Source organism: Myripristis murdjan, chromosome 9 (genome assembly GCF_902150065.1).
Source record: "Myripristis murdjan chromosome 9, fMyrMur1.1, whole genome shotgun sequence".
In the NCBI taxonomy this organism is placed as follows: Eukaryota; Metazoa; Chordata; class Actinopteri; order Holocentriformes; family Holocentridae; genus Myripristis; species Myripristis murdjan.
Genome location: NC_043988.1, coordinates 9870958 through 9896411, shown reverse-complemented (window position 1 = coordinate 9896411; position 25454 = coordinate 9870958). Strand labels below are relative to the sequence as shown.

Here is a 25454-nt window from a genome sequence, read left to right as displayed (position 1 = left end):
TGTTGTTGGCTAGGAACTGACTCTATTATTACTTATTAGTTTTGTATTGAGACAACATCAGCTTGATTTTAGCTGATTTGTGTAATAGGTAATGTTGCATAAGCCAGTGGAGCTCAGAAACAGCCAGGGGTCCTTGAAGGGCTTCCAAAGGGTCCTCAGCAAAATGAGGAATAATTTAATAACACTATAATTTAATTCACTGGAGGTTGTTACCATGCTGCAAGAATGTATGAAGGATTATTTTAATGTTATGTTTTGATCTCACCACTATGAGTCTATTTGTCAGAATGACATCTAAATAATTTAACACTGAACACAAACCAGGATCTCTTTTCATATCATGGTCCCAAGGGCAAAATCATTTCAAATGGGTGTCTGTGGCCAATGTGGGGGTCCAGAGCATGAAACAGTGTGAAAAACCCTGGCGTAAAATATAGCTAGGATTGGCTACCAGGTGCATGTTGACATCATGCATTTGTTTTTCTCTGTTAGCCTGCTGTTTAGCTCTCAAACAGAGCCAAAAACAAGTGTTATGGGCTAACTCAGTCGACTCCTCTCAAGCTACAGTTGAAAACAAGAGAGCAGACTTTGTCACAGTAACCTCCATCTGGAAAACAACAGTCATCTGACTATTTACTGTTATCTGTGATTATGGATGTACCAGTACTGATGCGGCTCTTGATGCTGATGTACCAGGCTGAAATGGTGCCGGAAATGTGATCCAAAACTATAATGTACAATACCAAAAGCCCTGAGTAAAATGTCAGAAATAATGTTAGGTGTCAATATCGGCATTAAAAAAAAAGGGTATTGATCTGTGATAGTCTATGATGTTACTATATGGATCTGCTGAAATGATTACTATTTTCGCATGTTTTGTATTCATCCATATCTCTCACAAAGCCTCAGTTAGTCACGAAATAAGTCACACACTGTCATCAGCTATTTTTACTATTCTCACCAGTGTACCCACACACTGTAGCTACTGAATGATCAGGAGATCTCCAACATCTCCTGTGTGCCGTCAGCAGATGAGTCAGTCCGCTGCCCATTCACTCCTGTATTGTGATGCCGTGAACAACAGGCCGGGCCAACTCAGTGCTCTTTACCTTTGTCATAACGCTACCATGTAGTCATGCATTACTCATAGCCACCATTTAGCCTGTTATTGTTGGCACAAGCCTGCCAAATTATGTTTCAGTCTGAAGACTCACACCTGTGCGTTTGGTTAATTAAATCCAGTGTTGTCCCTCTGCCTACTCTTTGCCTTATGTCTGCTGTTTCTATATGGGTCGACTGTTGCCTGAGGCCTGGAGGGCCTGATCAAGCTCCACACACTATACTCTCTGTCTCTATGCTGGACCCACGTTCTGTGCCTTTTTCAGCCTCTCTGTTTCTAGCCCAGTTATCACATAGATATGAAACCATTATATGCACTCAGTCAGTTCTCCAACAGACACCCAAGTGCCATGCCAGTCCTAGTTTCTAGATTTCTAGTGCAGCAACAAAGCTTTTCAGTGTATAGAACTACTACCATATCAAAAATATTCTAATCATGTCATGACTGTAAAAAACTGACATCCAAGTTGATACTGTATCATGGAGTATCTTAAAGTTCTTACCCATATAGTGGTATTTGCTGTTTCATATGAGTGTAATGCATCCACTATGTTTGGTTGTTAAATCCTTTCCTGTCCTGAGAAGGAGAGCTGCATCAAGAGTGTACTGCTCCAAAATGAATGAAGTAGATAAAGACCAGCAATACAACATGATTTTGAAACAACCCAGAGCTGTAAAATTGTTTTCAAGGATGCACAACGATATATGTTTATTTAAGTTTCACCTTAAGCGCTCTCTTCAGCCAGCTGTAGACAAACCATTTTCAGCTATTTCATTTCATTTCATTTCATTTCATTTCAGCAGTGGCACTACCACTGTATTCCCACACAGTGGCGCCCTGCTCCAATGTTCAACCACCAGGATGCTACAGTGGTAGTGCTACGGCTGAAAACTGTTGAACCATTTTGGGAACCAGTTGGCTGAAGAGTGATGGACCTGAAATTTAAACTAAAGTATGTCGTTGTGCATCCCTCAAAATGTTTTTTCAGGTTTGTGTCATCGCTCAAAATCGAGTTGTTTGCTGGTTGTGAGGATAATACAACGAGAGCTGTTCATTATTGAAATATAAGCCTTGACAAATAGTGATCAGACCCCACTGTGAAGGTTAGCCAGATGTTTGTCTGAAGTCACATGTGACCTGTTTGGGGCACTTGACTGTAACATGTAGATGTGAAACAATACTCTAGTGATGTGAATAACATGCCATTCACCGGCCAACTGAGCCTTCAACAAGGATGTGCAATAATCCCTAATAAGCATGTCCAAAGATGTGTGGTGATCATAAATATGTGGTGATGCTTCTATTGGTTTTTCATTCGTGTTCATTATCTTTGTTTACCTGGCTTAAGTTGTCAGTTCTAGCTGTCAGCTAAAGGTCAGTTCCACACCTCCACTGCTATAAATTCTGGGTCGATCCACCCTGATGGATCTGTCTCTGTGTATTATTATCTAAAGAACCTTTTGTAGCCCGAGAGTCTATAAACGTACCTCTGTTTTCTCCCACTGGCAGTGCCCCTGCCCCACAAACTCAAACACTTCTCAGCATTTTCATGTCTTTGTTGCCTCTGTTTGCATACTTTTTTATCACTTTGTACAGCTTCAGTGAAGAACATTGTCCATGTGCCAAAGTCTTGTTGCACATTGATGTCTGTGCTCAGTTAAATCATTAAAGCCATCGTGGAGTGAAACCAGGCCCCGCAGGAGCCTATATGACATGTATGGCAAGGTATGCTGTGTAAGGTATGAGGTGTACATTTTAGGTGGGGGAATTAATTGAGCATAGATACTCATTAAAATGGTCCTTATTTTCATTTTGGTAAGCTACTTTATTGTTGAAAACCTGTTCGCGAATAAGGCTTTTATTCTGAAATCCGAAACAGGAAGTTGTATTCTTTTGCTCTGTACGATTTGACTCATATGGGAAATTTTATTTTCAGTGGCTAACCATACAGGTGCGCCCGGACCTTTGTGCGTAATTCTGGACCCTGTCGCGTGTTTGATTTGTGAATGCGTGACATTTGGCATCACAGAGGAAAATACGAGTGTGCGGCGGAACGAGTCTGTAGCCCGCACACTGGGAAGCTTGTAACTGGGGCATGCATTCACTTTAACACAGCGGACCAACAAGCCGAATAACACTGGTGTAGTCTGTGGCAGATTCATTGGAATAAAACGACGGATTAGATCTTCTGCAATAGCATTGCACCTACCAGACTGTTGGAGCTGTAAGAGGTTGGTTTCAGAATCTGTTTTAAAGATTTGGGGGAATGTACAAATCAGTGATGTGAACCCCTACCTGCCTCTCAGGATTTGCGCCTCGTTTTTTTCTTTTGGATTATGATTCTCGGCCGGAGCCTGGGACATGTTGCCTTTACCTGACACATCTGTGGCACAACCGCAGCCTCCAGGTCTGTATGCCCATAGTCAACACAGGCGTACGGAGAAAATACTCAATAGGTGAAAGCCTATTTATTAATCACAGTGTCCCTTCATTTGTATTCAGTGTACCTGAAATGCTTGCTATATGAATAATATCTGGTTGATATCTTGTCTGCTAGGCTTGTAATGTAATCTGTGTGTTTATGTCCACTGCTCCGTCACTCTATTCAAACCTCATGGCAATTACTGTTGTTTTGTTGCTGAAACAACAGAGGCTCCTATCCTCTTTTATCACAGCTACTTGGTGTCATCACACTTCAAGTAAACAGTACAATTGCCAAGAGGCATACTTATGGGACTATAGAACAACACTGGTGGTTGGGGTAGCCTTTTGTTATTTTCTCCTGTGGTACAGAGGCACTGCACTTAGTGGAATTTAAAATAAGAAATAAGTCAGGGCATCATATAGCAGTGCTCAGCAACCACGATGTGTTGTTACATATGTTTCTCTCATGTTTTTATTTAGAGAGTGTATCCGGTGTACCTGCTGCTTATCTGCTTTGGTTTGCTGTGGAGGTCTGAGGCAGCTACACCTGCAGATTTCATCATCGCCAACATCATCTGCCACTTCAGACGAGACAAGCCACAAGAGGACAGAGGCTTGTCTTGGTTGATCAAAGAGCCAGCAGTCAGAGGGCAGCCTACCTGTAGACGATGACTCCAGCAGAGCTGCTTGCCTGAAGCGGCTCTGACAACTGACGACTGCCATACTAATCGCTGATTCAAAGCTTTTATGTTTGGCACTGCTGGAAATGATTGAGTGTGTCAGTTGACTGACTGGCTTGTAGTGGTGTTCTGGCCGACTGCTGAACCACAGGCACCGGAGGGAGATGGCTCGTCCGGGCTCTGGGGTGCTGGTGTCCGTCAACGGGCTGGGGTACCCTCCTCAGAACTTGGCCAGGGTGGTGGTGTGGGAGTGGCTGAACGAACATGGGCGCTGGAGGCCCTACAGTGCGGCGGTGTGTCACCATATTGAGAACGTCCTGAAGGGGGATGCGAGGGGAACCGTGGTTCTGGGCCAGGTGGACGCCCAGCTCGCTCCTTACATCATTGACCTGCAGTCCATGCACCAGTTCAGACAGGACACAGGTAAGAGACAAAACAGTTTGCATTAGTACGCCGTCTGTGTACACAGTGGCCAGTAGTGGCATTTCATGCCTGTCTAAATGTCAAGGATAAAATCGATTATCTTAATGGTTATATACACAGCAGTCATAAATCCTGAAATAAGAAAACAGGGGAAACGTGCTTAGCTGTCTGTGTCTCAAGTGATACCACGCGTTATCTCCCAGGGTGACCAATTAAAACAGAGCAGCCCCTTATGTGGTTGCTATACAAATCTTATGTAACCTCCAAAGGAATAAGTGAGAACGTGTTCAGTCTGCCTTGGGATTTACGTAGATGAGCCACAGGTTGAGCTGAGAGGCGTTGCTACGACAGGAGACAAAGCACTCAGAGGACTATCTGTGCTTACAGATGGAAAAACAAGTGACAGTTTAATCATTCAGGAGCGTCTTTATGCTGCTGCTGTAATGCCATGACCTTGCCAAAGGTCACCATGTCTGAGTGGCTGTGCATTTTATCAAGCAAATGAGTGGTGCTGCTTCTCGGTTTTATTCTGTAATTGTGATTTATATTTCGCTATGACTCATCCCACCATTATAATAGATCCCACTCCCAATTTCTGCCACATTTCTTCCACTTATGTCATTATCTTACATAAAACCATCATTTCAGTCTAGAGGAAAAAATATGCAGTATGTTAAACATTAGATATTCAATGAGCTGCCCAAAGTATTGAGTGATAATAATCATACAGTTGAGGACCAAGGTTAGTACTTCAGTTTTATGTTTGACTGGGACCCTGTAGTAAAGCCTGGCACTAATACTGTCATGGTTAGGGAATTAATTCCTGCTGGGCCACCCATGCTAACAATGAATGCTTCTCGTAAAAATGTCCACCACAGTATTAGTTTAGATTGGAGTCTACCTGGTGCAGTCGTTGTTTGTTTGAGTCCAATTCTCTCCCATGACAGCTGGCTATTTAAATATGACCAGATGTTTTTACCTTTCTTCACCAAAGCTAAACAGTCTCTCTCTCTCTGTGTCTGTCTCTCTGTCTCTCACTCTCACTGTGCACTGTGTGTGGATATACCTTCCTGCTGTCCCAGTGTTTGAAGGAAAGATGTGGGGGAGGGTTTAGACATCTGTTAGAGCCAGCCTTGGACAAATCTCAGCTGCCTGAATTATTCTTCATGTCTCATTCAGCTGCTCAACTAATATATCACTATGCTGGAGTAATTTATAAATCAAGTCACTGATTAACCTTTTTTTGTGTGAGATTCTCTTGGCTCCAAAGGACAGGAGACATTTGCTGAGAAAACACCACCTTATCCACAGGGTGAAGGATGTAGAGCCTTCTTCTCACTTTGCTCTGATTTAGTTAAGTCTCTAAATTAAAGAAGTTAGGAAACATCAGCATACTAAAATTACATTATTACAGCAATTGTTACATCATGATGAGTGTAGCATCTTAAACTCATGATCAATAATAATAACTCATTATTACTAATTACATGCCTATTATTTTATCACGAGTTAAAAATCTGTTACAGCCCTTATAATGTAGTAATTGTTACAGCAATACCCAGGAATTGATTACATTAACACATTGTTTTTCATATTTGACCAATTTAAAGGGACATTTTGTCATATTTTGACAAGTTATTGCATTTATTAGTAATTTCCAAGCCTTTACAAGCAACTAAAAACTGAGTGGTAAAAACACCTGTGTCTACACAGCATAAATAACAAATATTCCTGGGTCCCTCCCTGGAGTATTCACGTACAACGGGGTAGTGCAAGGTAAACAAACGTGGCTGTTGGGTCCATTTACAAAAGTCGATATACGTATAATGATAATGCTTTATATGTTGGCTTTGTCTCCCTGTCTCCCATCAGCCCTTTATAGTGAAAATGTTTTATTCCAGACTGAATACACGAGTGGCAGTATCTTTGCATGGCTGTCAGCTGGGCTGTAGCATAAGGAGCTGCCTGGCTTGATTTCTCCCGTTCCTGTCGTCGTCCTCCCCTCTGATGGAACACAACACAGAGCAGCACATGTGTCTGGGCTTGACTGGCTGTGAGATGAGCCACTGAGCCGTTTGTCAGCCATTACCACGGCGCTGGGCCTGGGCCTGACGTTTATCGCTCCTCATTGTGCCGTTCGGTGTGTTACCTTCCCCCTCGGCTGGGATAAAACTGTCACAACATGGCCTGACGAACGGCAGCCCCGGCACCCACTGTCTCTCCTCCTCCTCCCTCCCCCCCCCCGTGCACGCTCTGTTCTTGTCCCCGAAACATGGGCAGGCCTCAGCCAGGCCGCGGCTATCGATCTGAGCCCCCACGAGGCCTTGCTTCCAGGCAGTCGTGATGTCGCTGCTTACATCCAGGGCCTTAGCAAGCTCTTTAATGTGGATTGCAATGCATCTGTTTCGCAGTGGATGCTATTTGTAGGACGGTGGGTCAACCACAACCACTTGCTCTGCTGCAGCCTTTTGGAGAGTCCCTCTGGGGAAACCCTATTTTGTCTCTGAGCCAGTGACGTCGTCCCCTGGGACTGTTCTTTGGCAAGAGTTGGAAAGAGAGAGTTGTGTTGATCTTTAGTGTACTTTGTGTCCCTTGTGTGTGCGCGTATGTGAGTTTTTGTGTGCATTTGTCCTTGTGTGTGTGTGTGTGTGTATGATCTACCAGCAGTAGTAGCTGTGGTGTTTGCGTCCTCTCCCTGTAGGCATTGTGGGAGTGCCCTGCACCCCTGTGGGTTTGGGAGGAGCTCTTGTGGGTGGGAGCCAGGCCTCAACAGAGCAGGGCCGCTCCGACTAATGACACAGCAGCTCTAGTTTAACTCAACAAGTCCCTCTAATCAGTGCATCATGACGACAGCGCGCACACCACAGCCCATCCAGCAGAGCCTTTCTCTGAGGAAAGCCGCCCAAGCACATCTGCACTGTGTTGCCATCCAAAACACAGGCCACAGAATTCATCTCAACACAACTTCGGCTAAAGAATACTAGTCTGTGGTAAAGAACTGAGTTTGGTGTGGAGGTGCTTTATGTGTGTATGAGCAAAGGCTTAGAGGTATATATAGTGTGGATGAATATTTGGATGCAGGCAGGGAGAGGATTGGCTCCCAGCCAAGGAGGATTGATCCATTCTCCTCCCTAGAGGGGTGTTTGAACCTCTAAACACTGCTGTGGACTGATCCCCTTTCACTCCACCCACTCCCACAGCAAAACACATGGGCTTATCTGCCATCTCCATCATATACCAACACTTGCGGCCTGTCTGATGGATTTCACACTGCAGCTATTGCTTGTGCTTCCTGGCTTTTTCAGTGTTTACCTCTGATGATGGAGAGGTTCCACACGGCACAGAGGCCAGGAAGGAGCGCCCACTTATGAAAGACTGCTAAATCACTGTTGCACGTACTGCCAAACATCAGCGCCATTCAAAACTAATACATTTTTATGAACTGGTTAATGACAGATTCCATCCAGAGTAGGCAAATCCCTTGCTATTTACCTGCTGTGTTGTTGTACTGTTGCCATATTAGAGTGTAATTAGGTCTAGTGGTCATTGAAACACAGTGAGTAGCTTGTGGAGAAAAATGGGTCACACTTTAAAAGATTTTTGAAAACATTTTAGTTAACATTTTATTAGTGACAATAAGTAGGCCATAACAGGTGAATATGAACAGTACCCCATATTAATACTGCGACAATATTTGATGATATTTGTATTTGTATGATATTTGTTATTTTAATATCAGATATTGTAAGTCAGTGTTTTCCCTCTTTGATATGGAAGAGATTATTCTATGGCTCCCTTTTAAAAAGATTTTTCTAATTGTTGGCAGTATCTCTCTTGTCTTTTTGAAGTGCATTTGCATGTTTTTGTCATTTATTTAACAAACATTTCATTAAAAGGAAATTTACTGTTAATGGTTTTCTTTATTTGTTTTGCATAGTCATTTTCAAATTTCAAGATGTTGAATATCGGCACAGTTTATTATCTATCTTAAGCTTCAAACGAAAAATATCAGTATGAGCCTTTAAAAAAAAAAAAAAGGCAAACAGTCAAACAATAATGATGAGCAGGTAGAGGCGAATAAAAAGAAGAGCTAAAAGTTCAGAAAACTTCATTCCCTTATTGTAATACAGACTTTAAACCCAGGAAAAGACACATTAAAGGCATATCATGAGATCACGATAAATCCCCGACCATATCTAATGTCATATCTTGATATTGACGTGGTACTGATGCATCACTCAGCCCTAGGCCTGCATGTAGCGTGTACTGAATGTGTGAGTCATGGCTGCGTCTGTTCCCCTATAGAGTTGTAAGGGTTGGAGCTGCTGGGCTGCCGGGTGCTGTGAGCGGCCCGGCGTGTGACTGCAGAGATAAACTCTATCTGCTGCTGCTGGCTGTTGTGTTGCCGGAGCAGCGCTTTGTCTCTCCTCCTCTCCTCTGTTTGTTTTGGTTGTGCAGACGTGAGAACCTCCTCTCCTCTGGCTGGCCTGCTTTCCACTGGCATTTTCTGAGTAATTACGGGAGGAAAAGCCCGAGGGGAAAGAGAAGACGGTCACAGTCTCATGTCTCATGTCTGTGTTCGTGTTCAGTTGACAAACAACAGGAGCTGTGGTTGTGGTCTGGATGCTGCCTGTAACTTGCTGAGTGTGTCTAGCACTGCAGATTAGCTGGGGGAGGGCAGTGGGGGATTTTTTTCATAGTTTATTGTATATTTACGTAGTGCGTGCGTTTGGAAACCGTTTTGGTGGTCTGTGGGAGGAAGCTGTAAAAGGATTCCCGCTATGTACGTGCTAAAGGTCAGGTGCTACTGGCCTTGATTGTAAAATCCCACTTGCATCAGTCAGAGAAAAATAGAATGAGCCAAAACTGAAGGTAAAAGGCTCTGTTTCTGTACTTAGACATGTAGAGACACAACAGTGTGTGAGGGTGCATCTGTATTTCAATGTATGTGCATGTAACACAAAAGAAAAATCACTCTGCTTCATCAGAACTAACCTATTGTTGGCTGACACATTGGGGTTATGTGCTTTTTTTTTTTTTTTTTATATGGGTCAGATACACTTACATCATTACATTACTCAGTAAGTCACATTCAAACCATAACCAGTGTCGTGACATCTTCGGGAAAACCAGACATGACAAAACCACCAGCTTCTTTTCCCCCTGCAGGCCTTTCATAACTAGCGTTATTAGTCAGAGAGGGGCTTCAGCTGAGCCATAAGAGTCCTAAGGTGCTAAGGTTGGCTAAGGTGCCGCTGTACTCAAAGGTGCACCGGAGACACAGCTGCTCGAATCCCACTTGCAAGTCGTCAGGAAAAGGGATCGGAGCAGCGGCGTGGAGAGAGGAAGGAGCGCTGACAGGGGTGAGGGGGGAACAGGAAGAGAGGGAGAGGTGGAGCATTTTCCTGAAGGAAGGTGACAGCCAAGGATGAGGGGAGGCCAGGATGGAAACACCGGAAGAGAGTCTGAGCTGTGCACTTTCACCAGGGCTGGGCGATCAGCTACAGACAAAATCAAATATGATATATTTATCTCCATATCGATATAGTGATGATATTGTAGGGTAGGGTGTTGGTGTTTTCATAAGATATATAGATGCACAAGATTTTTGATTAGCACTCAGCACTAATGTGAATTTGGCGACCAGGCAGGTAGAGACAAATATTTGAACAGTCAATTGCATCATTTTGCTGTAGCATTTAAAACAAAGAAAACACTTCCAGATGATATCTAGTCTTGTATCACAATAATGATATAATATTGATGCCACCCAGCCTGAATTTTCTCTACAGTCAGGTTGTGTTTTGTTTTGTCTTTATTTTTTTAAAAAATGCTTTCATCTTTGCACCATGTCTGAGGTTCCAATTTAAAAGTCTGACTAGCTTTTAGTCATAGTCCAGTCAGGCTGCTGCTCCCTGTAAGAGCGACCCTGCTCCCGGGGCCATGGCGCTTTGCTTCGCTCTGTCCACATCCTCGCTGCATTATCGTGATGAGCAGGCCGGGCAGCTTCTGGCAGCCTGTGGCAGGGGCATCTCTCCCCCGTCTCCTTTTAACTTCTAATCCAGTGAGTCGCCACTTTTAACTTCTAAAGTAGATATCTTTCTCTTTCATCGAGCAAGCAGCTTTAAAGCTGCTCTCTGGGCTGCGTGCTTATCGGCGCTGGTCTGGGAGGTCAGTCAGATCAGAGGCTGTCTGCTCTTCTGCCTCAGCCCATCAGACTGCTGCTGGATTAGGAGGAGGGCATGAAGCATTCCCTTTCTCTTCCTGTAAACTGCTCCCCTTCTCCGAGTTACATTCATTAACATCTCTTCTTGTTGAGAGGCATCTCACTATGTAATGTGGAGTATCCAGGCATCAAAATCACTTATTACTTTTTTCTGAGCTCTATCCAGGCTTGTTTTTGCAGCACAGCCTTGTTTTTGAGCATGTATGTCAGTATAAGCCTGTCACTGATTCATACTGTAATGGCCATGGCCGCCCACTGTCTTGATTTATTGGAGAAATCTGTTTATTCATAAAAATGTCACTTGAGTCAACAGAGCGGTGACAAATTTTGATGGATGAGGTGGATATATGAATCCAGCTGTTCTGAGAAAAGAGCTGACTTTACATGGCTTTATAGCTTGCTGGCTCTATGCTATACAAACCAGATGTTAGGTAGCTGTCGTGTTGAAAAGGGACAGAGCGTTCCTGTCTCACCAAATGTGGCGTCTTTGATCTACAAGAGTCTGTGGTCTAACATTTGCAGAAAGCAGCATTTGACTGAGACCAGAGCTGTATTGAAGGAGCTCTGGCGCACAGCGAGCGCTTTGCTGCGAGCCAAGCTCACAGCTCCCTTGATCAGTCTCAGTGCAGATCACAGTGCGTGCCTTTTTCTTTTGGTCTCAGCGCTTTCCCTCATTTTACAAAAACGAATGCTTAGCCCACTTCTGTGCAGCAGCGCCATGGCAAATCTTCTAAAGCCAATTCTGGGATGGCTTTCTTGAATTCATCTTGCTGATAAGATGCTCATTATTGTTCCAGTGTAAAATATGATAAGAGACAAAGACAATCTTCATGAAATCAAAGTCTGACACAGATGCATGAGTCAGATGTCAAACCTTTACTCACACAATCCCAATGGTTTATATGTACCATGATACTTTACACCACAAATACCAGTATTTTTATATGATCATCCTGTTTAAACTTGGCCTAAAACATTGATTAATAGATTTAGTCCATTTACCAGAAATTAATTAAGGATAATTTTGATAACTGATTAATAGTTGAAGCCATTTATCAAGTACAGATACCAAACAGCTGCTGGTTACAGCTTCATAAATGCTAAGTTTTGCTTGCTTTTCACTGTTTCATATACTGTAAGTACAAAATAATAATAATTTATTTATATTTATTTATTTATTTATTTATTTTAGATACTGGCTAAGCCAACCTTTTCCCCCTTTTTAAGGTTAGGACTGAAGATCTTGCACTTGAAATCAGTGTCAGTTCTTCACTGATCTGTATCTTTTTATCTTTCAAATTATTTCCTTTTATTTGGATACTGGTTAGACAATGAATTTTAAGACATCGCTTTGGGCTCTGATAACTTGTGACAGGTATTTGTCAGTATATTTAACATTTTATAGATGAAATAATTCATGCATTAGTCAAAAAAAAAGAAATCAATAGATTATTTTGCAATGGAAATAACTGTTAGTTGCAGGTCTTTTTCAAATTACAAAAAAGTGCACCAACCAAGTCAAGCCAGGTGATTCTTCTTGTCTCTGCTGACTGACAACAGTGAAAGAAATGGCTATGATTCAAAATGTAGCTAAATATAATACTTTAGCAGAGATTTAAAAGTAAAACTGGGGACTTAATAAAATGATAAGTGCACAAAAAGGCTACTCAGTACAGTAACATGAGAAAAGACAATCAGTTCCTTCCAGCCTTGGATTTTACTGTAACTCATGTCACAAAGCATCATGGGTAGTTTTTCCCTCTGCGTTTCCCAGTCTCAATTCACAGTTCTTACCGATCCATCCCAGAAAACAGCGGCATGCCAGCTGAGAAGAAAACAAAGGGCGTTTTAGTTTCAGGTGTACAGAAACAGCTTATTGTTCTGCAGGTGGTGCTCAGTTTTCACACATGACAGCCACAGTGCAGTCGGCGGTCCAGTCGTGCCGATTGTGTTGCAGCAATAGGTGAGACGTTTTATAATACTCATGCTTGGTTGCAGATGGGTGAAAGTTTCTATTTGCAAAATGAACAGCGAGTTTTCATGTCGCTTGATCTGAATGCACGGTCACAGGCTGTCCCGGAGTAATGAAAAGGAGGAGGAATTACTGCGACAAGGCGGGGGACGAGTACACACACACACACACACACACACACACACACAGAGGGTTCACATTCCTGCACACTCCTCCTCCCCGCCCACAGGACAACAATCACTTATTTTGATTGTTTGCAGCCCGGGCGCTCGGTTGAATATCAATGTGGCTCTCTCTCTCCTTCCTTCACTCTGTCACCTGTAAGTGCTTCTAAATCGTGGCTCTTGGTGAGAGTCCAAGTCCTGTGACTGGTCAGCATGAGGAACATCCTGCAGCAGCCTGTGAGGTGAATAATATTTGCCAGGTGCTCCTGGCAGAGCCCCCCCCCTTCCTCCTCCTCCTCCTCTTCCTCCGGCCCCATGCTGTTGCTCCTTGGTGGAGCAGCTCGCACCTTCACTCTCCAGACATCTCATTAATAATGACAGTTCGCATACTCTCTAAGGATTTATGTTACTTGCGCCTCAAGGTGAATTTTCATCAGACTCAGAAATGGCAATTGCCTTTACTCTGGTCTGTCCCTCGCATGGATGACTTTTAGTCAGGGAGACATTTGTCAATATGAAAGGGGATGAAAGTCACCACAACGATGTCTTTCTGCTTGAAAAGTGTGTTCTTCGAGGCAGGTGCTGCGTTAGACCCGAAAGGATGTGTCAAGCAAATAAATGTCAAACGCTTAAAACTATCAGTGCCTTTCCTGTTTTGGGTATGAAACCCATTTGATCATAAAAACGAGAGCGAGAGTGCAAAATCAATTGAATTTCAAAGTTGAGTCTCATCTGTTGAAGAATAATCAAACCCTCCCAGAAAATCATAAATTATGTATTAATGGTGGTTTCATATAAATTATGCAGATTCCTCACAGCTCGCAGAGCCTCCAGAGCATGAAATCATCTGTGTATACGTACATTACATTGTAAACAGTGTTCCACTATGATGTGAGAAAGAAGCAGAAAGCCTACCTACAGTGCAGTACAGGTCCATCGTTTCACATATGAGAATCCGAATCAGAAATACTTTATTGATCCCTAAGGGGAAATTGGAAACTGAATATCAACATCCTTCATTCTTCAGCAGCTCTCTATTCTCATTCCTGTCTCTTCAGTCCTGTAGAGCTGACATCAAGGCTGACATTTGAAAAGTGCTGAGATTGTTGGACCATTTTAGGGATTTTAAAACAAGTTTCCACACAGACTTTGACCCCCATCTCTATCTGCTGCTGTTACAGCGCTGCGGGCTTTGATAAAGCCCCCCGGACTTGTGTTGTTGCTGCAGGCTCGATGGAGGCTTCGAGCGTTTCAACAGTAACTTCCCAATGAGGACATGACCCTGATTCTACTCCCGCCACTGACATTTAGCCTCAACAAGCACGAGTTGGTTCCCCAGAGAGCCGGCTGAGAGTGCTCTGTTTCTCTAGCAGACTGCAAGAAGACGAGGTTTAGCCAGTTCATTATCTGAACAGGCTCAAAGCAAGTTTTTTTCCAGTCTAATTTATAAAAAGTGTTTATGATACAAATATGTCAGCAAGAATAACTGAGCGGAAAGGGGGAAATTAATTCAGAATAAGTGAACGTCTCTCTATTAATATTATAGTATGAACGCAGAGGAAATGTGATTACATTTGTGATTCAGCAGGGAGAAGCTCTGGGCCTAATAATAAAAACTCCCTGGGTAAGTAAGTTTCTCCACTGCTGAAGGTGAATCTGTGTTCGGTGAGTGTGCAGATGAAACGTTCTCCTACCTGCTGGACGGGCCCGTGCCTTCTGACCTCCTTCACGCCATGTCCATTTTACTGTTGATCCAAGCTGACCAGAGGAGACTGACACCCTGACACTTTGCTTTTATGTAGCCAGACGTTTCCCCAGATAAGAACTGAGTGCGTCTGACAGCCACGGAGCAGCTTATAAAAGCCTGTTTCAGCATTCACTGCATGCTATTTTCTACCAGTCAGGCTCCCGTTACTTGTGAGGAGTGTGTTTTTCTCTCCGCTGTTTCCCTTTTAGAAAGCTTTGCACCTTAGTGTTATGACATTTGGTAGACGTCAACTGTTTGTATATGTATATTCGGATTGTCCCTATGATGACGGTAACAGTAAATATTGCTCGTCACCATGTTTTTTGACATCAAAATATGCCCATAATGAATCTCAGGTCTGAGTTTGAATAGTGCAAAAATAGTGAAGATGTCTACATGCAACAATAACACGTGCACTGATCGATCAGCCCAAGATCGAAATCGGCCATTTTTACTTGCAGGTCTGTCTGACTATAAAGCCGATGGTATTAGCCGATGTCAGGCACCAGTTTTGCCACATAGGGACAGTGGTTGAGGCTCAGCCGTTGAAAAATGTGTGGGTTGGAAACCATTTGAATTTGAACAATATTGATAAGTGTCTTAATGGTTTAAAAGAGGTTTGGGAAACAGTTTTAAACAGTGTTGCTTGACTGGAGGAAAACCACCAAACCTGGCAGCACGAGGCCAAGTTTCACACCGGGCTGCATGTCTGCTGTGTCATCACTGTGAGGAAGACTCAAAGTTCGCTGTTTTGTAAAACACACAAGGAAAAATTTGCCTGAGGAGGAAATATGACAAAAACCTTTGGAATGACAAATTTCATACGCCACTCGCAGACCACCATCACCCCCGGCGAGCATGCTTGCCTTCTAGGTACAAATTTTATGTGTGTACTGTAAACTAATCAGAATCACAATCAGAAATACTTCATTGATCCCCGAGGGGAACGTGGGTAAACACAATTGGAATCGGGCAGGATCAGTATTGGCAAGTCAGGCTTAAGAAAAATTGGCAAGAAAAGTGCATCCCTAGTCTAAAGCAACAGCTCATCCTTAATACGGAAAAAAAATATTTCCCCCACTTACCCCTAGTGCCGATCTAGCCTGCCTCCCAGCACCCCAGTGCAGGGGGCTAGAAAAGTATTTGTTTGTGGAGCTCAAAATGTGAAAAATTTAGCAACAGTAGCAGCCGTTTCTAAATACAATGACATAATCCACAGCCCTTGGGGGCAAAAGACGGTCCCTAGGAACTATTTCCTGCAGAAAAACACCATCTGCCCCCAAAGGGTACGAATTTGCAGTGGATAGAAAGTGATGTTTCCTTTTGGATGTTTGTGTTGCTTTAAATGTGTGGCTCAACACAGCCTAAGATGACTGTGATGGTTCTTCTTGATCCACTCCACCTATAGTACCTTTGGTTGTGTACACACAGAGGAGAGTTACAGTCAAGGATGAGAAACATCTTTCGACTACGTTGTAAACCACAGAGTGAGAATGTGGCGGTGACATGTGGAAACCCCCTAGCACATTCTCTTCCTACTGCTGTTTTGTTTTCGTATTGAATCCACAGTATACACAGGCCTCCAGGGTCCACAAATTTGCTTTGGGCTTGTCCAGTCATGTCCAGGAGGAATTTGTGTTTCATGTACAGCAGCGCAGGCCATCTGATGGTGAAGGAGGCCGAGCTATTTGTCAAAGTCTGCGCAGACGTGGCGCGCCTCTCAATCAGCCGTCTGCTGAGCAAACAGAACGGTTGAACCGCTGCACAGCCGCTCGTACCACTGTGACAGCTGACGTGAAATATTGTCTTGTCACAGATAAACAGTGCACCACGTCAGGGGGTGTGGGCTGTTTGCGCGCGTTTGTCACTCTCTCCTGTATTAAGTGGAAGGAGGAGGACTGGGGTCCGCTCAGATGCAAGGTCAGCTGTCAGGGTGACAGGCGAGGAGTCTGACTGAGTCCCATGCAGCTCCGCTCGGCTCGGCTGCTCCAGATGGCGGCCAGACAGACCTGCAGACCATCCAACCTCCAGCAAGGTTATCGCAGAAAACTCAAACTTGCTTTGTTGTAAAGTGAAACAAGTATGAAAAACGGAATTTGTGGGGGAAAAGTGAACTAAAACTGTTTTTTTCTAATTGCACAACAAACTAAACAAAATAAAAATGTGTGACATGTGATCCCAGGTAGAATAATTAATACATGTAAATACATTTTAAAAAGAACTTTTGAACTTTTTGCCAGCCTGTTCTGAAATTGCGCCTTCACACATTTAAAAAATACCACATCTAACCAAAGAATTACAACTAGAAATGCAACTGCATGAAAACTGAGCTATCACTAGGTTTTTGAAACAGCCGCACAATGAAAAGAGGCTAAAAACGAACTGAAATTGGATATAAAAATAAAAACTGACAAATTCAGAGTGCAAATAGCCCACAAACCCCTAGCTCTGCACGAGTAACACATTCCACACATACTCTGCCCTTTTCCACCAAAGCTTCAAAACATAAGATAGGCTTACAGAAGTTAATGAATGACAGATGGAGTCACGTTTCTGTCTTTTCGCTGCTACAAGACCAGTAATTCAGTGGTAGATAAAAAAAAAAAAGGCAGGTATAGTGTAACCTTCAGTCAGTGATCATCATAACGCAAACTGCAGTTACATTTTCAGAAAAGCATGAATACATATTTTCCAAACTTCATGTAAAACGTTGCTTTCTGTGATTTACACTCACTTCACCAATTTTTCCTGTGGTAAAGAGTGTTTCAGCTGAGTTGGCACCCATTATTCCCTTTAAATCCCCTCTAAATAATGTCATTTTTCAAGCCCTATATATATAGGCAGCACAAATCACACTCATGTCTGGATTTTTTTTTTTTTTGTACTGTAACCTATCAGAACAATTTTCCCATTTTGTTCTTCAACATGTTACATTAGTTGGCAGTGCTGTCTTGAAATTGGACTGGTGCCGAAACAAGAGAGCTCCGTAGCATCCAGGCAGAAGAAGTAATTTCTTGGCAGCTGTCAGGGATGGGTAAAGTTGTGACACGTTATAATAAAATAACAAGCCTCTTTAGCGCATGGGAAATGTGCGGGCAAAAGTCCCAAATAATTAGCAAATGTCATACCTTCGAACAAAATGTTGAAACATAAATAAAATCATGTCAGAAGCGGTAACAACTGAATAAGGTGCTCCGATTCTCGATTCTGACAGTCTGCCTGTAGTGAAGTGTGTGTGTGTGTGTGTGTGTGTGTGTGAGAGAGAGAGAGAGAGAGAGGTGGGGAGTTTAACATCAGCAATATTTTGTATTCTGTGAGTTAAAGCGACTCATTTCTGCTAATGAGAAACCTGCTTAAATGGAACCTCATCACAGTTCCTTGGCAGTGCTGGACAGTCTCATGTGGAGTGGAGAAAATGTATACCTACAGTATGTGTGTGTGTGTGTGTGTGTGTGTGTGTGTGTGTGTGTGTGTGTGTGCGTGTGTGTGTGTGTGTGTGTGTGTGGTAGCCAGGCCTGGAGCCGTGCCTCCTACTCCTGCCCTTGTGGCGTGACGGCACGGCACTGACACGCTAACAAGGTTCCTGCTGGACGTGATGAGGGGCTGTGGTGGTGTGAAGTGGAAGTGATTGTGGGTGAAATACACACACACACAAACACACACACACTCGCACGCACATTCTCCCGTGCTGCGATACTACGCACACCGTGCACGCTGTGAGTCAGAGAGCGCGCTTGGCAGAGCCGAGGCTCCTCAGCCGAGGACGAGTCACGACATCCACAAAGTCAGAAGGTTGTTTCAGGGTCTGTTGCATCACTGCAGCACAGGAGCTGGCAGGTAGAGAAGACTAACTTCATTTTCTCCCTCTTTTTTTTCTGACTCCGTCTTTTTTCCCCCCACCGTTTCCACTTTAACTGCAAACTCTGCACAAGTTGATGGTAACTGGCCCAAGCGTCGAAGGGGCCGGGGATGTTTGCAGCGGGACTTCGGCCACTTTTCCTCCCCACTTTGTCTTTTTGGCAGTGAAGCTGAATTAGTGGGGGGCTGCTTTACTGCAGTGTTCACTTTCAAAGCTCGGGCAGGAGTGAGACATCCTCCTTTTATTGTTCTTTGGCAGCGAACCTCTGCTTTATCACATGCCTGTGTCCCCCAGTCGCTGCTCCCTCCCTTCCTTTCTACCTTTTCTTCCTCCCTCCTTTTTCTCCACCCCCCTCCCTTCCTTTCCCTGCAACCTTCCTTCTCCTCTTTCCCCTCCTCCTCCTCTCCCTCGCTTCCTTTATTCTCCATTTCTCCCCTATCTCCCTCGTTCCTTCCCTTCCCTCTTCCTTCCATCCTCTCCCTCTCTCCCAACTACTTCCTGCCCTTCCTCCCTTAGTCTTCCCTCTTTATCTTCTTTTTTTCCCTCTGTCTATCTCTCTCTCTCTCTCTCTCTCAATCTACTCCCTCTCTCCCTGCCCCCCAACCACTGGCACCTACTCAGCTTTTGTTCATCCATCACGTTCGGCTACAAAGAGATGAGGGCGCTTTAGGGAATTCAAGTTGCTATTCAGTACTGTGCCTCATTATAAAGAACTGCATTCTGGGAAAGCGCGAGTGTCATCTCGGTATAGAAATAAGCTTTAATGTGTGATTTGGTGGGAGCGGAGCGGGCGAGTGGTGATATTGTTACATATAATGCTGTTAAACCAGCTTAATACCAGACTGTCATCCTCATTATTATGGTCTGTGATCTGCGGGTATTCGTTAATGAGCAGATAATGCTCTTACAGCTCTGAAAAAAGATCTCTCTAACTTTGATGTGCAGGTATGACGTTGCCTTTTGAACAAGCAGGAGTTTTTACATCTGAAGGCTCGGCGGTGCACGCATCGAAATGCAACATTCACTTCTTATCGCATTCAACAGATCTTTTTTGACTCCGATGTTTTATCCGAGTCTATGGTTATGATGCATTTTCATCCCCTCTACAGTATTCTGTCTCTTCATCACGTCTAATAGCCGGATTGGGCTTATTGTTTGTGAAGGCCCTTTTTCGGGAGATGAAAGTGAGATTTGCTTTCAAGTTGTGTTCTGGGGTTTATGGAAAACATCAAACGCACTTCAGCTACTTTATTGCCCCATACTGTAGCATTTATTAGAATATTCATCACACGTTCACTATTCATATGTAAGAGATTATGAAGGCTATATGATCATAATTCATGCACTGAATAATCTTTCGTGCCCGCACTGATGTTTTGTTGCTTACAACTCAGAAGGCCTTTTGTTTGAGCAAAAGTTGATGAACTGTGAAACGGAATGAAAAGCAACTTCCGCTGACAGCAAAGGCAGAAACTTGGGTGCTAAATCATCTTTTTCCAAAGGCTTGCTAATTCCGGGTGTCTCGTTATCCCACCCCAGCAGGACCAGGCCGAGAGTCAGTGGATATAAATATATATATATAATACAAAGATTTTACATCATAACAAACTGCTATGTAGCGACATTTTAGGTGCAGCTATATCGTCTTTTGTGATCTCAGCTCTTTAAAGAAACTCCCCCCTCAGATTCCCTCACACTGCTGATATCATCAATCCCTGATGCTCAGTGCATTCCAGGAGTCAGTGTTGCAATTTACTTTTTATTTTGGCGCACCCTTTTCTTCAATCTCCCTCGTCTCATTCGACATCAGTTAGTGATTTCCTAAATTTCCCAGAGTGCCTTTCGACACCCCCCGGAGGTTGAGCCCGGAGAAGCAGTAGCGATAATGCAGTCAATTTTTCCTGCTGAGAAATGTAGAGAGGACAATACGCTTGTTCAGAGTTTGAGAAAGCCGTTGCAGATTGTGTTGTATGTCACGCACAACTGATGTCAGATCCACAAATGCGAACTTTGGTTGCATTATGTTCTGTTGTACTGAGCCGACTACATGGAGAAATTGGTATATCTGCCTCTTTTACGGTGGATCTCTTCCCGTATGGTTGTTGAATGTTGATGTAAAGTGGTTTAATCGAGAAAGAAGCGATTGCTGTTTGATTCAGACGGACTGATACCGAAACCTGATATTTCCAGTTGATGCTTTGGATTACAATTTTCTGCCATCAAACTCCATTGTAGCTGTTCTTGACTTGACCTTTAAATTTGGGCACTTCCAGAAGAATAAAAACAATAGACTGGATTTTTTTCATTTTACAGGCCACTGTCAGTAGAATGCATTTTACAAAACTAAAGAGACCTTACGAACATGCAGCCAGTGGTGGAAAGAGTGCTTCAAAGTCGAGATACTGTTACTTTGCTGATGTTTTTCTTCAGTAGAAGAGGAAGCAGTGCTGTAAAGATCTACTGGAGTAAAACGAAACAGTAGCTCATTTAAAATGCACTCATTCAGAGTTACTGATTGACTTTCTCAGGCGTGGTCTTTTCCATGTAGTTAGAAAAGGAGGAGAAATGTGATTCTTTTAAAGGTGCATTGCGCAAAATTACCAAGGGTTGCCAAGGGTTGTTATGGTGGTTAAGTCTACATCGTTCTCATCGTCAGGCCAACTAACTGATATTCCCATTTTTCTCCACACTTCCTCCACATTCTTGCCAGTTGAGTCTGAATAGTGATGATTCTCATGATTTTTCATGGTGCACCAGCAAAGCAGAAGCAGATTCCTCTTCTCGTTTTTGCTGACGGAGCTTTTATTGTGAAAGGTTCCACAATCTGCCATTGATCATTTGTCCTCTGTCCTCTGAAGTAAAATGTAGTGAAGTGCAATACTCAAGCAAAAATGAACTGAAGTAAAACTGGAAGTACTAACTTTAAAAAAAAAAAAAAAACACTCAATAAAGTACACAAAAAGCTACGCAATAACAGTGAGGTGATTAGAAGTAATTAGTTACTTCCACCTCTGCATTCAGCACGAGGCATGTTGCCTGCAGTGACAAACTCCCTGGGTCAAGGTCTGTATGAGCGCTGTGGCATCTACAAAACTAATCGTCTTCCTCATCCAAAATGACATGAGATCCATCTTACATTTCTGGGACATCGCTCTTTTCTGGGTTTTTCTTTACCTCCTGCATGCCCGGTGTCCTTTCGCTGACAGAGGTCTGCCTGTTCGCCAGCAGAGACCATAGATTAAGCGGCTTTAAATACCTCTCAGGCAGCATTGAGCAGTCTGACGCTGGACCTGTTACTGGCCTTTCTCCTTCTGTAGTTAAAAGGACAAGCACGGCACTATGTTTTAATAGGCTCAGCGTGGCTCCCGGGAAATTGGAGAGGCTTGTCAATTATCAGGATACATTATAGAGCCTGATCCGGGTGCTTTTCGTCTGCCTGCCTCCCACAGCAGCCGCGTGAGGAAGAGCTTTAACTACAAGGTGATGTGGGCCCACATTCAATGGCACAGATTTCCTCTCTCTCTCTCTCTCGCTCTCCCTCTCTCTTTCTCTGCAAGAGTCGAGCGTTGTGTGAGAGCAGGACCGGGTCCAGTGAGTGACAGAGTGGAAAATGTGAAGAATGGCTCAGTTAGACAGTGTTGGTGAGAGGCCAGGAGAGACGGTACAGAGCAAGGGGAAAGCTGGCGTCAGCAGCAGATGAGATGAGCGAGTGGAGGAGGACTGGACTCTGCTGGCGCTCTGCTAAGGGAAAGGAGTAGTGGGAACATTCACATATGGGCACCCTCCCCTCCCAAACCACACCACACACTCTCACACACTCCCCTAGGACGGCTTCCATGACAACAAAACTCATCTTCTGTGTTTCTGTGACAACAAAAGCTTGAATCTCATGCATTTTGCAGGGGGCAGCCAGGTATCGCCTGCAGTGGCACATCAGCCGGACAGGCCAGAGCGTCCCAATGAGCCTGTTTGTGTAACGCTCCCCCGGGTGACTGCAGAGGTGTCGCTGGAAAGGGACATAAACACTTCAATAACTTCACCGTGCAGATTTAGATCGGATTTACTGCTCACTGTTTGCTGCGATGCGGTTTTATCCAGACAAGCAGTAGCTGGGGAACGTCTCACGTTCGCTCGAACCGTGAATTCAGTCCCTCAGTGTTCATGCCACAATTCATTTCTTTAGTAGTCCATTGAAACGTTGGATTTTAATCAATTGAACTGAAGTGGCAGATAACTGACGCTGATGTCCGCATGCATCTCAAGGCCCTGATATTGTTTCTGTGTCGACGTGGACAGTGGATGGAGTCAAGCGCACATGGATGTGTTTATAGGTCATGTCTGAATGTGGAGTCGCTGTATTTGTAATCTGCACGATTACAAAACCTGGGCTGCACGTGAACGGTGGTTTGCAGACATCCACCCACTTGGGTGCTGACGAAATTTACCTCAAGTGTACTTGCAGACATAGAAAGTATAAATTGGCCTTCAGATTTTTGTCGATTTTTTTTTTTTTTCTCGTAAAGTCACTAAAATTAAATGTGTTGTGAGGTTACAAAGCCATAGGGTTGCTATACACTTTGAAATATGAAATTCTTGACAAGCATGTGTTTAATCCATAGAAACTTTGAAAATAAAAAAAAGACTATCCCATGTTTTTTTTTTTTTTTTTTTTTTTAAGTGCAGGCCAGGGCTACCCCTATGTGTACAGAGTGAACCTTGCTTATTTATTATTTAAATGCACATAGATGATGCATGTTTTCACACTGCAAAAATGTCCATCTTAGCAAGTCTTTTAGTTTCCTATTCAGTGTTAACATCTTGTTTTTCTTCAAACAAGAGAAAAAAATGTGCCTGTGGGATGAGATAATCCCACTTGCTTCCAATGCAGTTTCTCTTGTTACAGGAATTTAAAAAAAAAAAAAAAATGTTGAAACAAGGCAGAATAAAGCTAATCAGCCCTTTATTGACAAGAAAATGAGACTTGACTCAAGAATATTCTGGAAGCAAGATGATTAACATTGGAAACAAGTGGAATTATGTCATCCTGCTGGCAGATTTATTCCATTCTCTTTCAAGAAAAAGACAATAAAAAGATTTTAACTGAATATCGGATGAAATGACTCTTTACGATGGATTTTGTAGCAGTGGAGGCTTGAGAACAGTAAGCCTAAGCCCAAACATGACAATAAATATGATAATCAGATCATGAAGAGAGTTGTGTGTTAGCCAAACGGACGGGACGTGGTGTTAACATTTGCTACGGGTGGGATGCACACACACACCCCCAATATACGCACTCAGCACTCTGTCGGAATATTTTCGATAAAAGCATCCACCAAGCGGCAAATGAACTACATCGCGGCAGCTTGATGCCGATCTGCTTGTTCTCTCTGCGGCAGGCCTCTCTGAGTCAAGGAGGCTGCAATTTAATGCTGCATGTCCTCCACTTTTTAGAGTGATAAAGAGTGATTCAGACAGACTTTTTCCTTCAGTTTCACGGGAAAACAAAGCTATTAAGGGTAGAGACTGGCGTGGCTCACACAGAGAACAGACTGCAGGAAGTGTTCAGCCCCCCCCAGCTAGATGCGAGAGGGCAGCCAAGCTCACCCTGTACCCGCCTGGCCCTGCGTGACATCGGGGTTAGAGTCCCGCTGCGAGGCCTGGCGTGGCGATGCATCACGCAGGCACGGCTCACCCGAGGGTTTTGGGCAAGGACAGCTGGAGGACGTCGCGGGACGGGCAGGCAGGAAAGATGGCTTCCAAATGTACACAGGGTCAGACAGGAAGTGACCACTCTCTCGCGCCGTTTCCCGTCAGGAAGAGCACGAGGGGTCACAAGGAGAACATCCACAGCTTTTGGCAGACGCGGTTACACATACAGCAGTGAATTACGGCAGCGGTGGAGGCGGTGAGGAGGGTCTCAGGCTGTATGGGGACAAGACTTCCCGCTAAGGACCACGTGATTCCTGTGTTGTTGTGACCTCTGCTGCATCCCTGAGGTCCCAGCTCATTAACCCCCCATACAATCCCCATAGGAATGTAAATACTTGACAGGATTTATGACGAGCTCTGTCCCCATTCCCCAGTGTTTGCGTGTGAAAATCCAGCAAGGATCGAGAGAGGAGAGTGCTCAAATATGCAGTTAGATTTTTTTTTCACCACATTTTTACCTTTCCAGGTTGTAGCTGATGTGGAGTGCTTGGCCCTCGCTTAACATTAATTACACTGAAGAAATCTGACTGCCAAGCGTCCATCCCTTGGAGCCCACTGAACTGTTTATAGAAATCTTTCAGCCTAGCACATTTCATGCATCGGGCTCCATCCGAACGCTCATGAACAATTAACAGGACTAATAGGCTTTTAAGGAGAGATTCTGTTTATCTTTTGCTCACCAAAGTTGAGAGGTTTAAACTGATGCCTGGGAATAAACATCTCCGCATGCTCAAATATTTATAAGCCCGTGTTAAACTCACCGCCGAGCGCGGCTGTGTGGAGCTGCGCCGCTATTGATCGAGCCCAGATCCATGCGGCCTCGCAGCGAGAGAGTGTTAAACCTAATGCATCCCGCAGGAGACCCAGTGAGAGAGGCTTAAAATGTGTGGCTCGCCATCACCGCGTCTTCCATCACCACCAAGAAGTGTGGAGGAAATCAATGGACAAGTGATTGTCAGGAAATGAAATGAAGAGTTCTGTTCTAAATTGTAGGCATTCTGAGGGGGGAGGGGGAAATCATTAACTTGATTAAATTCAACCACTGATATATATAAAGCGTAGAGATCTGTTGAGGTGTCATTTCATCTCAGATAGTGGTGGTGAGCATTATGTAAGACCGCTTCACT

General features: G+C 43.9%; 1 protein-coding gene across 2 annotated transcripts in view; it reads left to right on the top strand.

The window, feature by feature from the left end:
• The first annotated feature begins 3057 nt into the window (after positions 1–3057).
• dtx1 (deltex 1, E3 ubiquitin ligase) overlaps positions 3058–25454 on the top strand; it is an 88197-nt gene continuing 65800 nt past the window's right edge. The window contains exons 1-2 of one of the 2 annotated variants that reach the window (XM_030060728.1): positions 3058–3351; positions 4025–4647. In XM_030060728.1, coding sequence (XP_029916588.1) covers positions 4389–4647 — 259 coding nt within the window. In that variant the 5' untranslated portion in view covers positions 3058–3351; positions 4025–4388. Of the gene's footprint in view, positions 3528–4024; positions 4648–25454 lie in introns of both variants that reach the window. The other variant, XM_030060727.1, reaches the window with a different exon arrangement.